The following is a 12,160-nucleotide window of genomic DNA, read 5'->3' as shown; positions in this document are numbered from 1 at the left end:
CAATATGATGGAGTCGGTGTTATTCGGTGTACTTAATTTGTCGTATGTTATTATCAGGACACCCCTTATTCTCCCCTAGATCAGTGAGAATGAACACAAGTGTTCGAGTATGTCCTCACACGACCCTGTTCTAAAACCACGCTGCTTTTCCGAAAGGATCAGATCTTCATAGAGATATTTCAACAGTTCCTTACGAATAATCTTTTCTAAAATTTTAGCAACCACTCTAGTTAGGCTAACGGGTCGGTAATTCTCAAGTTTATGTTCCGTACCTGTTTTGAAGACAGAACTTACTATGGCATTCTTCCAGTCTTTTGGTAATCGGCCCTGAGTTATGGATGAATTAAGACATATAACTAGTAGGTTCGCAACGAAATCAGCTAGTTCCTTTAGTAACCTAGAATGAAGTTCATATGGTCCCGTTGACTTGTCTATATCAAGCTTAGTTAGCGGATCAAACATATCGAGTTCGTCAGTGTCCAGTGTGTGTATGTGATGGGATTTATATGAGCTGACTGGAAGCAGTTCGAGAATACTGTAGCTTTACCATACTCGTCTTCCACTAATGGTGAAGCATTTTTGTCTCCTCATAGTGCAGGAATATTTCCTCCTCTTTTAGTCCTCTGGTTTATATATGAGTACAAGCGTTTAGTGCATTCTACAGATTCCTTAACAATCTTCTCTTCGTACAACTTTCTAGACCTACGGAGAGTCGACGTACAAGTATTTCGAGCTTCTCAGTATATTTTCCACATCCTTCTTTTCTTACGGGGAAGGGTACCTACTGAACCATGGTGGAGAGTTCTCGGCCTCCTTGGTGTAGTCCAAGGGATATGGTAGCTTTTAAGTACAAATTTCTATATACATTCCAAGCTGTTTCCATTGAGATTTGTGGCTCTGTTGTCCAATCTACTGACGATGCTGAGTGTATAATATCTTGTATACGAGCTTTCCGCATGTCAGGTCTCGGTTGAGCTGATGCGTGCTTGCTTTTGAAAATCATATGGAATTCAAAGTTTAGAACTGCATGATCACTTTCACCTAAGGGTTGCATTTAACCGACGTTCGTGACGTCATCCTCATAATGGGTCAATATGAGATCTAGTAAGGACGATTCAGAGTCCGAGTCGTACCTGTTCGCTTCTTTTACATGTTGTACTAGGCCACATGTGTTAACCGCATCAACTAGTTCCTGCTCGAAAAAATTTGCTGACAATTCAGTCTTCAGATTATTCCAGTCTACCGTAGATGGATTGAAGTCTCCTAGGATTAGGCATCGACCGATTTACGACCGCGTATTGAGACCGCATAGCCAGACTTCATTTACCTCACAGGTTGAACAGCGGCAGACCAAAACACACGTCCCACTCTCATTGGATACATTATAGATGATGGTAAATGGAATAGTATTCCTAATGAATAGAGCTACTTCCTCTCCTTTACGCTTCTGGATTCTGCAGGCTCTTACTAAGGTAAAACCCTTGGAATCAAGCCAAGTTTTTATGACTGTGGTTTCATCTGACTTGGTAGATTTAATTTGTACACCTAGTTTCGACCTCTTATTGAGCAAGCTTCGGGCATTAGTGTAAGAGATTCGAACCTATTTAAATGGCTTCGTGCCGCACCCATATCGGCCTCTGCTTCATTCTCTGTGGAGGCCTCACAGCTCAAAATTTGCTATTTTTATATCCTTTTAGCCAGCATCTAACCTAAGTTGTAGTTCTTTTTCCGCTTCTTGTCTTTTTACGGGGTCTGCGAGTGGCAAGTGCTTACGGACAAAAACTTCCGAACCCTTTAGTTTATGTCCATTCTACAGTAATAAGTCCCATTCATTGGGAGATTTAAATACTACTTTAGGTAGCCTAGTATGATTAGGTTTTAAGTTGACTTGGTTGCCTGGTGAATTCACCTTTAGCTAGGTGACTCCAAAGATATCCTGAGGCATTGGTTAATTTAATAGATGTTTTATCAACACAATGTCATGCTAAGAACGAGTTTTAGGTTCAGAGCTTTCACTCTCCCTGATTTTGTGTAGGATAACTGACCTGTCACTGTGATCAGTTTTAAATTTTTTGGCTAATTTTTGAAAGTTGGCTTTTTTTAAATAGCTTTATTCTGTTTCCTGTTTACGACCTGTACCCGTTCATCAACTTTCGTTGGATTATCAACCACAGTCACATCAAACATGCTGTGGGATCCCGGCAGATTATCGACGACTTGGGTAGTCGGGTAGTTTTTCTGAAAGAAACAGATCCAGCCTTGCGAGTAGGTTTCTGAGGCGTTTTCTGCCAGATACCATTAACAGGATTGGGGGCAGAAGAAAATTCCTTCCTTGGGTTTTTATTTATGACAGAACTCTTTGAAAACTGTCTTTCCTCCTTTGATTGATGTCAGTCAGTGGCTATCAAGCTAATTTGAGGTGGCTTTACAACAATTTCTGTGCCGACAGAGCAAGTGGTGTCCCGTGTGTCCCGATCTCTTTTGCTAATACACTTTTTGGCAGCGTTTACCATTGAAATGGCCCCGGTTAGCAAGCTTATTGTGTCCGAGCAGCACTGCTGACAAAGCTATACGCAACCGTTTTTACTAAATCGTTTGAAAGCTTCAGCCGTCAAATTCGTGCAAACTTCGCTGTGCCAGCCTTTGAACTCGTCTCACTGTATGCCGCATTCAACGAGGTATCGGCAGTCTGAGTGTTGGTAACTGCTCCTCTTGTACTGTCTAGCTACCAAACAGAGGTTTTCAAAAAGAAACTAGAAACAACAATACCGAGTGACAAAGGAAGTTGCTGACCAGAAAAAAGAAAAATTATAAATTGTTAAAACCGAAAGTGCTAACTAATACAATGGAAACAAAGCACTCAGAATAACCCACGATAAACCACTTCAAAAACGAAAACGATACTCTTAGCGTATACTTAAGCTGGAATAAATTCAATTAAAGTGTGAACAGTAGTCATGATATGTAATAAACGATCAAAAAGATAAGATTCACTCAGCGAAGATAATATCACTGTCCTTTCTAAATATGACGTTTCGCTCTATTCATAAGGTCGCTTAAGTTTATGGCGTTAATATTCTTTTAATCTATTTTTAGCGATTGTGAGCATTGTTGCATTTTGAATAGGTTTTTTTTGCTCAATTTTGTCACAAAGTCAGAATTATTGAAATCTGATGAACTATATGATAAAAGCAACTAGGTGAGATGAACTTTATTTTATCATGTTATTGCATTTACATTGCCAGGTGCAACGTAGCCTTGACCTTGATCAAACGGATGAAATGTTTTATAACGTGTTCGAAACATTAAGCTACCAACTCCTAGTTTGGATTCTCATATTGTCTCAATACCATCCTCTTGTTGTTTCTGGTTGTTTTCGACTGCTTTCGTGATCAAATATAAGTTTGATCTATATGCCTAATGAGACTTGTGAAGTTAGTTAATAAAAACTTATTTTGTAATTAGTTTTTGTCATTATTCGCATTCTTACTTCATTTTACATAATTTATACAATTACTATTATTGACTTCCAAATCGCTTTTTGAAAATTTTTACCTTGATCTTCCGTCCTCGTTCTGTAGCACACAAATATTTCTGTATATACACTGCTGCACACACATCTCGTTCTCACTTATCAACTTTCACAGTGAAATAATTCTAATATATTTACTATATATGTTTACAGATCACATTGATACCCTCCCAATCCCCCTATTTTGGGGTAGATTTCGAGGTTTTCCCAAAAGTTTGGGGAGATTTTATGGGGGTTTTGTGCCGTTTCTTCAAAAATTTTTATAGAGGATTCTACGAAATTTTTCTGGAAACGGATAAAATTTGCCCCAAAATCGGGAGATTGAGTTCATCACGCGATTATTCTGGACACATCTTGTATTATCCAATCACGTTTGGGATCACTGTCTACTTATAATTGTGAATTACGAGACCAAATATATGAACTTGAACAGGTCTCCTTCCGACAATTTAAGTAACTTCCGGTATTTTGCTTTGTTTATAATCTATATTTCGGTATAATAACAAGCCAAACTTTTTCGTAATAACTTTATCATTATTTTGGAATTAATATGTCTCCTCAACCACTATTGTCGGCTCGTTTTCTCTTTCATCTGGAAGAAATCAATATATTTTCACATACTCCTGCCCACACTCTTTGGTGTTTGTACGAACTAACATTTCCTTCGTACATGATTACTGCTCGATTTCGAATTCTAAATACAATACGTTCGTTCGTGCTCATCTAACACTTATATATATATATATTCTTCTGTCGTGTTTTGTGGTATAGAGCCTCCTGACCGATACACCTAGTTGTCAACATACTTTTTCAAAATACATTTGATCAGTTGGTGGTAGTTATATGAGAACTGTTTTCATTGGGATACATTTGCTTTCATTTGTTATATAATAGTTTGCTGTAAAACGTTTTATGTTTGGTCTCTTTCAGCGTTATATATATGACATTTGATGCTTGAAGTACTACAAGTGCAAAACGTTTTTCACTCATGGACTATTTTTGAAGAATTCTCGTTTGTTTAATTGGATTTATTAATCAAGGTAAATGTTAGTATTTGTTGTAAAAAAGATGTTCTTACATTGATAAAATTACTTCCCCGGCATCTAAAAAAGATGTTATTTGCTGTCGCGGAGAAATTAATCTGTATATTTCAACAAATTTTCCAAAAATGATGTATTGTGAGGCAAAGTCTATAACCATGCTATGTGCTATCGTCAATAAGAAGTAAGGTATCTTTCAAAAATTGACGTTGACTATCGCTAATATTTTGTAAATATGTTTTTTCTCGATCAGTGAATGAAAAACACCTGTATATCATGCAGTGTTCTGATACTTTATTGTTTAAAACAACTAGTCCCTTTGTTAAATTTCAATAATGAAATGCGAAGACGAAGCCTATCAGAATTATATGATGTATTTGCTCAATAATTGTTTTTTGTTAAGAAAGTAGGCTTTGTTAGTATTTCAACAAATTGTCTTACTGCTATCATGTTTTCTAAGAATAATTTTGTAAATTTCCCAAGCAATTATTAGCTCACCTCATTACTAAGTGAATCAATATCACTTTAATTTTCAGGTAGGTTTATATGTTTTTCGACTGATTTTTGTGTTTTTAGAGTAATTACCATAGGTAACACTCTTGGAAAGTGCACTAAATTAAGATGCATTGCTAGTTCATGTGTGAATCTTTACGAAGATATAATCTGCTCTCCCTCTCGAAATTCTCACACATGACCACCCGTATATAGCCTCTGCCAGGAAAGTCCTACTCACTGCCTTCTCGTCACGGGGGTGTTGTTTACGAAATCGAGGGGACGAAAAGCGAATGTCCGGCGCTTTAACCGTGTTGGTGGACACGGAAAGTCCACCCAGGGCAGTTGGAAAACCCTGATTCCAAATCAATTGTGCACATGGGCTGGCTCCAGTATCCTGAGGTAACAAAAGGCGTATGAATCAATCGTCGGTCACCGGCTACCATGTGACTGCATTTCCTTACGTTGCTCCACTTCCTTGTGGATCAGATCTTTAGGTCAAAGGTTCCGGGTGTAGTCCCCTAAGAAAACCACCTGCTTTTATTTGGGAACCCGAGCAGTATCCGAGCCCTCACACAAAGCGAATGAGATTTGTGCGGTTCATATATATCTGGTGCTTCCTTGTACCAATATTTATGTCTTTAAATAAACACATAAATATACATTCACTGTATACATCCTACTGTATGGCTAACCAATATCAGGACGGTTTACAAACAATCCAACTATCTAAGATATATTATATATACATCAATAAAACTGCTCACTTGTTAACTGTTGCAAAGATGAAAAATATATTATTCCAAAATGATGTAGTATAAGATCTCAATGGTATATGATACCGAGTGAGAAGAAATTGAAAAGTTTATTATTAATAAACACAAGTTTATCGTGATCATAGTTACTAGTCTATCTGAAAACTATTTAACCAAATCAACAACGCTGTTGATAAGTCCCATCCTGGGACAAAACAACCGTCAAGTACTCCCAGGTTTTCAATGGTTGTCTAAAACTGATCGATTCATAAATTCAGCGAAGTTATGAAAAACAATGTCGACGCTTCAATGAAGAAAGTATTCTTCCGAACAATGGCATTTTCTTCAACTGTACAGTCGTAATCACGTATAATTTTATCACGTGTACTCTATTATAAAATGTAATATTTATCTATCAGTGTTATCAATTTTTTCACAAAGTAAATATATAATTTTTATTTAGTTACAATCCTGAATTCATCATTTAATATTCCATGTAATGCGTGCTTACAATTGTACACACATATGACATTAATATCACTAGTTTCAATTCATTGGTTAGGTGAGATGTCAATGATAGATAAATGAAAATCTAAAAATCATGTCGAATAGAGAATTAATACAATTACAAATGTCTTAGACATAGAATAACTCGTATTAACTATCTGATATAGGCCAACTGATTAACCTTAAATAGGTCAATCTGTTTAGCAAGCTCAATTATCACAAATAAAACGTTGCATTATTTAAACGTCATTAATGCAGAAACTGAGACTTATTATTAGGCAGCTATACATTATCTTTTCTATGCTATATATGATACGTACTTCATAGAAAAGTTATTGGATAGCTTTTTATGTCGAACGATCAGACTAAGGTTAATAGATCGAGTGAAGAAAATTAAATCAGTCTGTTGAGAAGACTCTGGAAAGGGCCGTGTTGCGTTTTCACTAAATGCTCGTTGATATCTACAACGAAAAATATTAAGTGTGGTATCCACTTACAAGACCCATGACTACATACCATAACCGTAACACTCCGTACCCAGGAGGACACCGTCATTTGTCCTTTCGGAAGATAACTGAGTGTACTGCATCTCGAACATCTAGCCCATTCACTAGAACCGTTTTCCACGCTTTGCGTTTAGAACAAATAACATCCAGCACAAATATCAAAATTTTCATCGTCAGATTCTTCACTAGGCTCAGAGATCTTATCGATCGCTTTCATAAATACATTGGTTTCAGAACCGTCTTCACCTTCATCACTGGACATAACAGAATCGAGATCGACATTTCCTTAATTGTCATTTCTGCTACTGATTTTTTCCATTCCCTGGTCTATGGAAATGGATAATGTTTCTCTAGGGTTGTTATGCGTACGGTTACCTGTATTAAATGGGAATTGTGAATAAATCCAGGAACTGGACTTGGATCAACGGTTGCAGCGACAGAACCAGACAAAATGTGTAACAGGTAATTTACTATGGACCAAAATTCTTGATAATTAATTGAAATTTGACTGATAGGCTTCATTATATCATTTCTATTTGGCTTCCGTTGAACTCCTGTGTTTGCTATTCGTAATAATTCGTCAGGGTTGAACTATTAACTGAATAAAACACATCGTTTTTCACAAAAACTAATTCGGATGATCAGTTCATTGAACTGAAGAGCGTAGTTAATAAGATGTCGACATGGTAACTGCATTTCTCATCTATAAGAGCAGTTGTATTCCAGAACATCCTTATTGATAATATACCTCCTTGTGTGATCTATGAATGTAAAGGTATTTTCCTATAATCTTATTATATAGAGAAACTCTGTACACGTTTCAATTTTCAGCAACTGACGTGCTTCCTGACTGATACGGCTTTTTGTTTCCAGTAATACCGGACTGATGTGGAACACGACTTTTCTAGACACTTCTTTCCTTACTTCATGCGAACTAGCATGCAGTCAGTAGCCACTTCTTAAAAATAGATGAAACACAACGCAACACCGGACGTTTACGATTGAAGTTGTACATGTTCATTATCTTGTGCGTTGATTCCATAGAGTTCGTGTTATTCTGAATTAACAGCATTGCTCGTGGTCTGAACGCTTTAGTCCACTTTTCTTTTTTGAGAAGGTTATTTTGCATGTAGTGGAAAAACGTCAGACTGTCTTCTTGAGATGGTGGAAAAGATTTGTAGCTCAGATGGATGATCTTGATTGAGAGAACAAAACTCCATCAAGACTGTCTTCTTAAATAACATGTAAGTAAGGGTTAAATTTACACAGATTTATGCATTGGAGTAACTGTACTTTTACAGTTCAGCGTTCATCAGACGAAGAAAAAGTTGGAATGTTTCGGATGCGATATTCTATGAGTAAGTTATTGGTTAAACGCAGTAAACATATCCGCCGAAGAACATTACGTATTATATGTATTCGAAATAATAAACGATGCACTTCCGGAAAGTTGTTAGATAGCGCATTGTTTTTGTCAGGACTGTCATCACTAATGAAAGATCCCATAGGTATCCTTGCCAAAAAACCTGTCTCGAAAAAAGATTACGAATGTGCTAATCGCCTCGGAAGTTTCCCTGGCAAGAAATTCAAATGCTACTGGCATTACCTTCATTGAGGCATCTGATGCCACTATCTCGTTTAGAGGTGTTTCCTCTCTGTTACACTTGTGTGTACCATCAATGCCTAAGACATCGGAAAAACCCCGAGCTACATTTTTCTGATCTACTGTTGAAAATAAATAACATTCCAGACAACCTTTCACTTCACGATGCACCTCAGCTGCACTTTTAATCTCAATGATGTGTAGCTAACGTCTCAAAATCATCTACTTGGTCAGGGTTAAACTGACCTGGAAGTTTCGCTCGTTCAAATAAACATCCTCTTATATCGAAAACATTTTGGGCAATTGTTTTCCTCATATAAGTTGCATGCATAAATTGATGACAACAAAAACTGCAGCTCCGGGCATCAATAAAGGATACATTGTATTCATTTGCACAGCTGTCAAACGACGAGGGCTAGGATTTTTCTTATAAGTGATACACAGCAACGTGTGATTATGACGAATTGACCATCTGGATACTGCATAAAAGCCTCCCATCAGCCCTACAAATATTTAAGATTCACACGGCACTACCCAAAGGCTCGCTAGACCTATGGATGAAGGATTTACTTCGGAACAAACCCTTATCTCGCTTGCAAAGTTGTTAGTCACTAAGTGTGACCCTTCCTTTTGCATACATATTTTATATGAAAATCATCTGGATTTTGATGACTACCTCATATTATGAAATGGCAGAAAGTCACGTTCTCATGAACTCTTAGCTGTTTCGGGAGTTCAACTTCCGTCGAAAATCCTACGCCAATGAACAGCTATCTGGAAATCAAATGAGCTTCACTGTTTGAAACAAACGTGGCTGACAATAACGCTGACCAGAGCTGATATTGCTAAACCAAACTCACTATTTTTGTGTCCGAAAATGAGCACTTCATCGGCCGGCTAAAATGACACTTTTGATTGGTGGGAGAAGAGTACAAATGAATAATGGGGGGGACGGTTAAAAAATTTCATACCTTTGAAAAATTATTCGTGTTTATAACATGTTACTCCTCAATTATCATCTTATAAATACCAATTAAAGCCTACTACCAGGTTGAGATGTTTGTAGATGGCGTCCAGTCTTGATTGACTATGATCACCACTACAATAAGATTACGCGCCCAAAAACGACTTGGTCCCTTTAATAACTCGAAAACCAGAAGACTGTAACTGGTCCAGATAGGGTATATTTATTGGCAATCTTGTGGTATCGAATGAATACCGAGACGTACCAAGGATTACAGGCAATAAGAGCAGAGCGTAAGAAAGTTCGAACCAACAAGATGGATAGTGGAACGAGAAATGACTTTGATACAGTTAAACAACAAGTACAGTAAAACAATCGCTGGTACAATTGGTTATAAGAATAATTGTTTCCATTATACCAATCGCGTTCTTGTCGAAAAAAGCAGGCCACTACATGTTACTTTGTTATGTATAATACCTACATTAATATTTATTAATGTAAAATAACTGACTTAAAAATGTTTTGTCGTATAATTTCATTGGTTATGTAAAGATGGTACTTGATGAAGTTCTTTTGTTTCTTCGTCCTTTGTTTTCTTCTTAGGTTTCAATCTTTATTTCTCATTAGTTGTTTCCTACCAATTGTATCTGGACCCAATTCCATCATTATTATTCAAGATGGCATTCAATATTGGTGGTATTTTAGGAAACACTATTAGTTATCATATACTTCATAAATATGGATATAAGATCATATATTTGATGTATATTGTTTCTGTTATCGGATGGTACTTTATATGGATTTGTGAATCATGGCAAAATTATGAAGTATTGCTTCTAATTATTGGATGATTTGTTATGGGTCTATGTGTTGGAATAGGATTTTGTATTTTACCTATTGTACTAATACAATGTTTTTTTCCAGATTCATCTTGGAGAAAACTAGCTTTTAGTTTACCATGTTTTGTGATAACCGTTTGTGGTGGAATTTCTTATTTTTTTACTATGTGTTTCAGTTGGCAATTAGTTGTTGAGCTTTGTTTATTGTCTTCTCTGTTTGAATTATTAGTAACTGTTAATTTTTCAGGGTGTTTAGATTCAGTACATGTTACAGATAGTTTACTTTTTCAGCTGAATAAACAAGTGAGTAATTTATTTGCAATTCTTTATATATATAATCTTAGATCTTGTTAATTTCTGCCACGTGTAACATAGAAGAGATGTCTGTCTTTCAGCTATAAGACGAATGTACTACTCAGAAGTTCATTCAATTCTACTTTATGGCTGTGTAAAATGGTCTTTAAAAAATAGAAGATATTCATAGGCTACTAGTATTTGATTATGGATACCATCGGAGCGTTGCCCCTGTCTGTCTTAACCATCGAGTGCGGAATGTCGAAGTTGGATGCAATATATCAAGTACAGATGGCATATCATTTGATGATATAGTGAACCTTCATCGGTTGGCGTAGTAGGGACGTATTACATTTGTCTAACAAACGCTTACATCGACATCTGACGTTAGCTGCTGTAAATGTACATTCGAAAAAGCTAGGAGCGGTCAGATTAAGACGTGGAGTTAGTTCATGAATTCATCAACTGTTGGATTGGACCTAGTAGAGGTAAATACAGACTACGTGATTAAGGTTCTGGTGATCAGCGTAATCGGTTGTTGAGGATACAGTTCACAATCAGTCGCAATAGTGTATATGCATTCACTCTTACTCTTTCCTTAGATTTTAAGCTTTAAAATCACCTTATATGTTTTTATTCTACGAGTTCATTCCTTTTTCTAGAATTATACTGTCCATGTGTTGTGTCTTACACTACCACTATTACTGTTAATACTCTTAGTATTTTGGTATTTGTTTTTATGATTTCTTCTTGTTGTAGTGTGACAACTTGAAATGATGTACATCCAACTGACTATTTATATATAATTATTTCAGTTGCAAAGGATGTCAAGAAACTGAAGCTTATTTCAAAGTTTCAATATACAACCAACTGTGGAATACAGCCAATCGCCTATTTTATTACCACTCATCGTTTCACTAAAGTGACATATTATCATTTCTTTTTATAGGTGATCATAAACGATTCACTAAAGAAATCTAATACATTAATATATCAAAAAATATCATTGCTCCTACATTTTTTCTAAGCATATATCTCACCAGACTTTTTATTAAACAATGCTCAGTTTATTTGTTCAAATCTATCTAACAATACTCTGTTATGTCATTTAAATATCACCCTACTTTTGGTTATTTTCATGGGAATCGCTATGGGATTTATACACCTTATATATAGTGTCTGGAATTTATTTATAAATGCTGTTTTGGTTGCCATGGTATATATGCTAGTGTATACTTGGAATATTGTAAGTGTAGCGATTTATTACAGTTTGGTATAAAAAAATACTTTAATGATATTGTTAACTGGGGGTTGTTTGTGGAGATTTATATATATAGCTGAAATCATGAGTCAATTGAAGCTAGACCACCATGGAAAACCTGGACGGCCGTTTCGTCCTATTGTGGGACTGGTAGGTCGAGGGTTCGAATCTCGCGAGGGGGGATCGTGGATATGCACTGCTGAGGAGTCCCACAATAGGACGAGACTGTAGCAATCGCCTTTCATGATGGTCTAGCTTCAACTGACCTCATGATTTCAACTAGATATTGTTAATTCTTAAAATAATGTTTCATGCGTTGCATTCAACTTAAACCTGAAAAGGCATATATTACTTTTTGAATCAAACT

At 36.3% G+C, this 12,160-nt stretch overlaps 2 protein-coding genes across 2 annotated transcripts in view; one reads left to right on the top strand and one right to left on the bottom strand.

The window, feature by feature from the left end:
• Smp_156040 (putative sugar transporter) overlaps positions 1-10,062 on the bottom strand; it is a gene marked incomplete at both ends in the record, with an annotated part of 61,650 nt that extends 51,588 nt beyond the window's left edge. The window contains 3 exons of the mRNA XM_018796476.1: positions 7,208-7,423; positions 8,439-8,554; positions 10,038-10,062. Coding sequence (XP_018651614.1) covers positions 7,208-7,423; positions 8,439-8,554; positions 10,038-10,062 — 357 coding nt within the window. The remainder of the gene's footprint in view (positions 1-7,207; positions 7,424-8,438; positions 8,555-10,037) is intronic.
• Positions 10,063-10,221: 159 nt separating this feature from the next.
• On the top strand, positions 10,222-11,778 carry Smp_156050 (hypothetical protein). Its single transcript, XM_018796474.1, has 2 exons — positions 10,222-10,541; positions 11,348-11,778. The coding sequence occupies exons 1-2, from the start codon at positions 10,257-10,259 to the stop codon at positions 11,369-11,371; spliced, it is 309 nt and encodes a 102-aa protein (XP_018651613.1). The 5' UTR covers positions 10,222-10,256; the 3' UTR covers positions 11,372-11,778.
• Positions 11,779-12,160: the final 382 nt, after the last annotated feature.

The sequence above is a fragment of the Schistosoma mansoni genome, chromosome 4 (genome assembly GCF_000237925.1).
Source record: "Schistosoma mansoni strain Puerto Rico chromosome 4, complete genome".
NCBI lineage: Eukaryota > Metazoa > Platyhelminthes > Trematoda > Strigeidida > Schistosomatidae > Schistosoma > Schistosoma mansoni.
This window is presented reverse-complemented; position numbering and strand designations above follow the sequence as displayed.

Coding starts and splice junctions, on each gene's coding strand:
- Smp_156050 (XM_018796474.1), top strand. CDS start 10,257: ATGGGTCTATGTGTTGGAATAGGATTTTGTATTTTACCTATTGTACTA. Junction 10,542..11,347: donor TTTTTCAGCTGAATAAACAA/GTGAGTAATTTA, acceptor TAATTATTTCAG/TTGCAAAGGATGTCAAGAAA.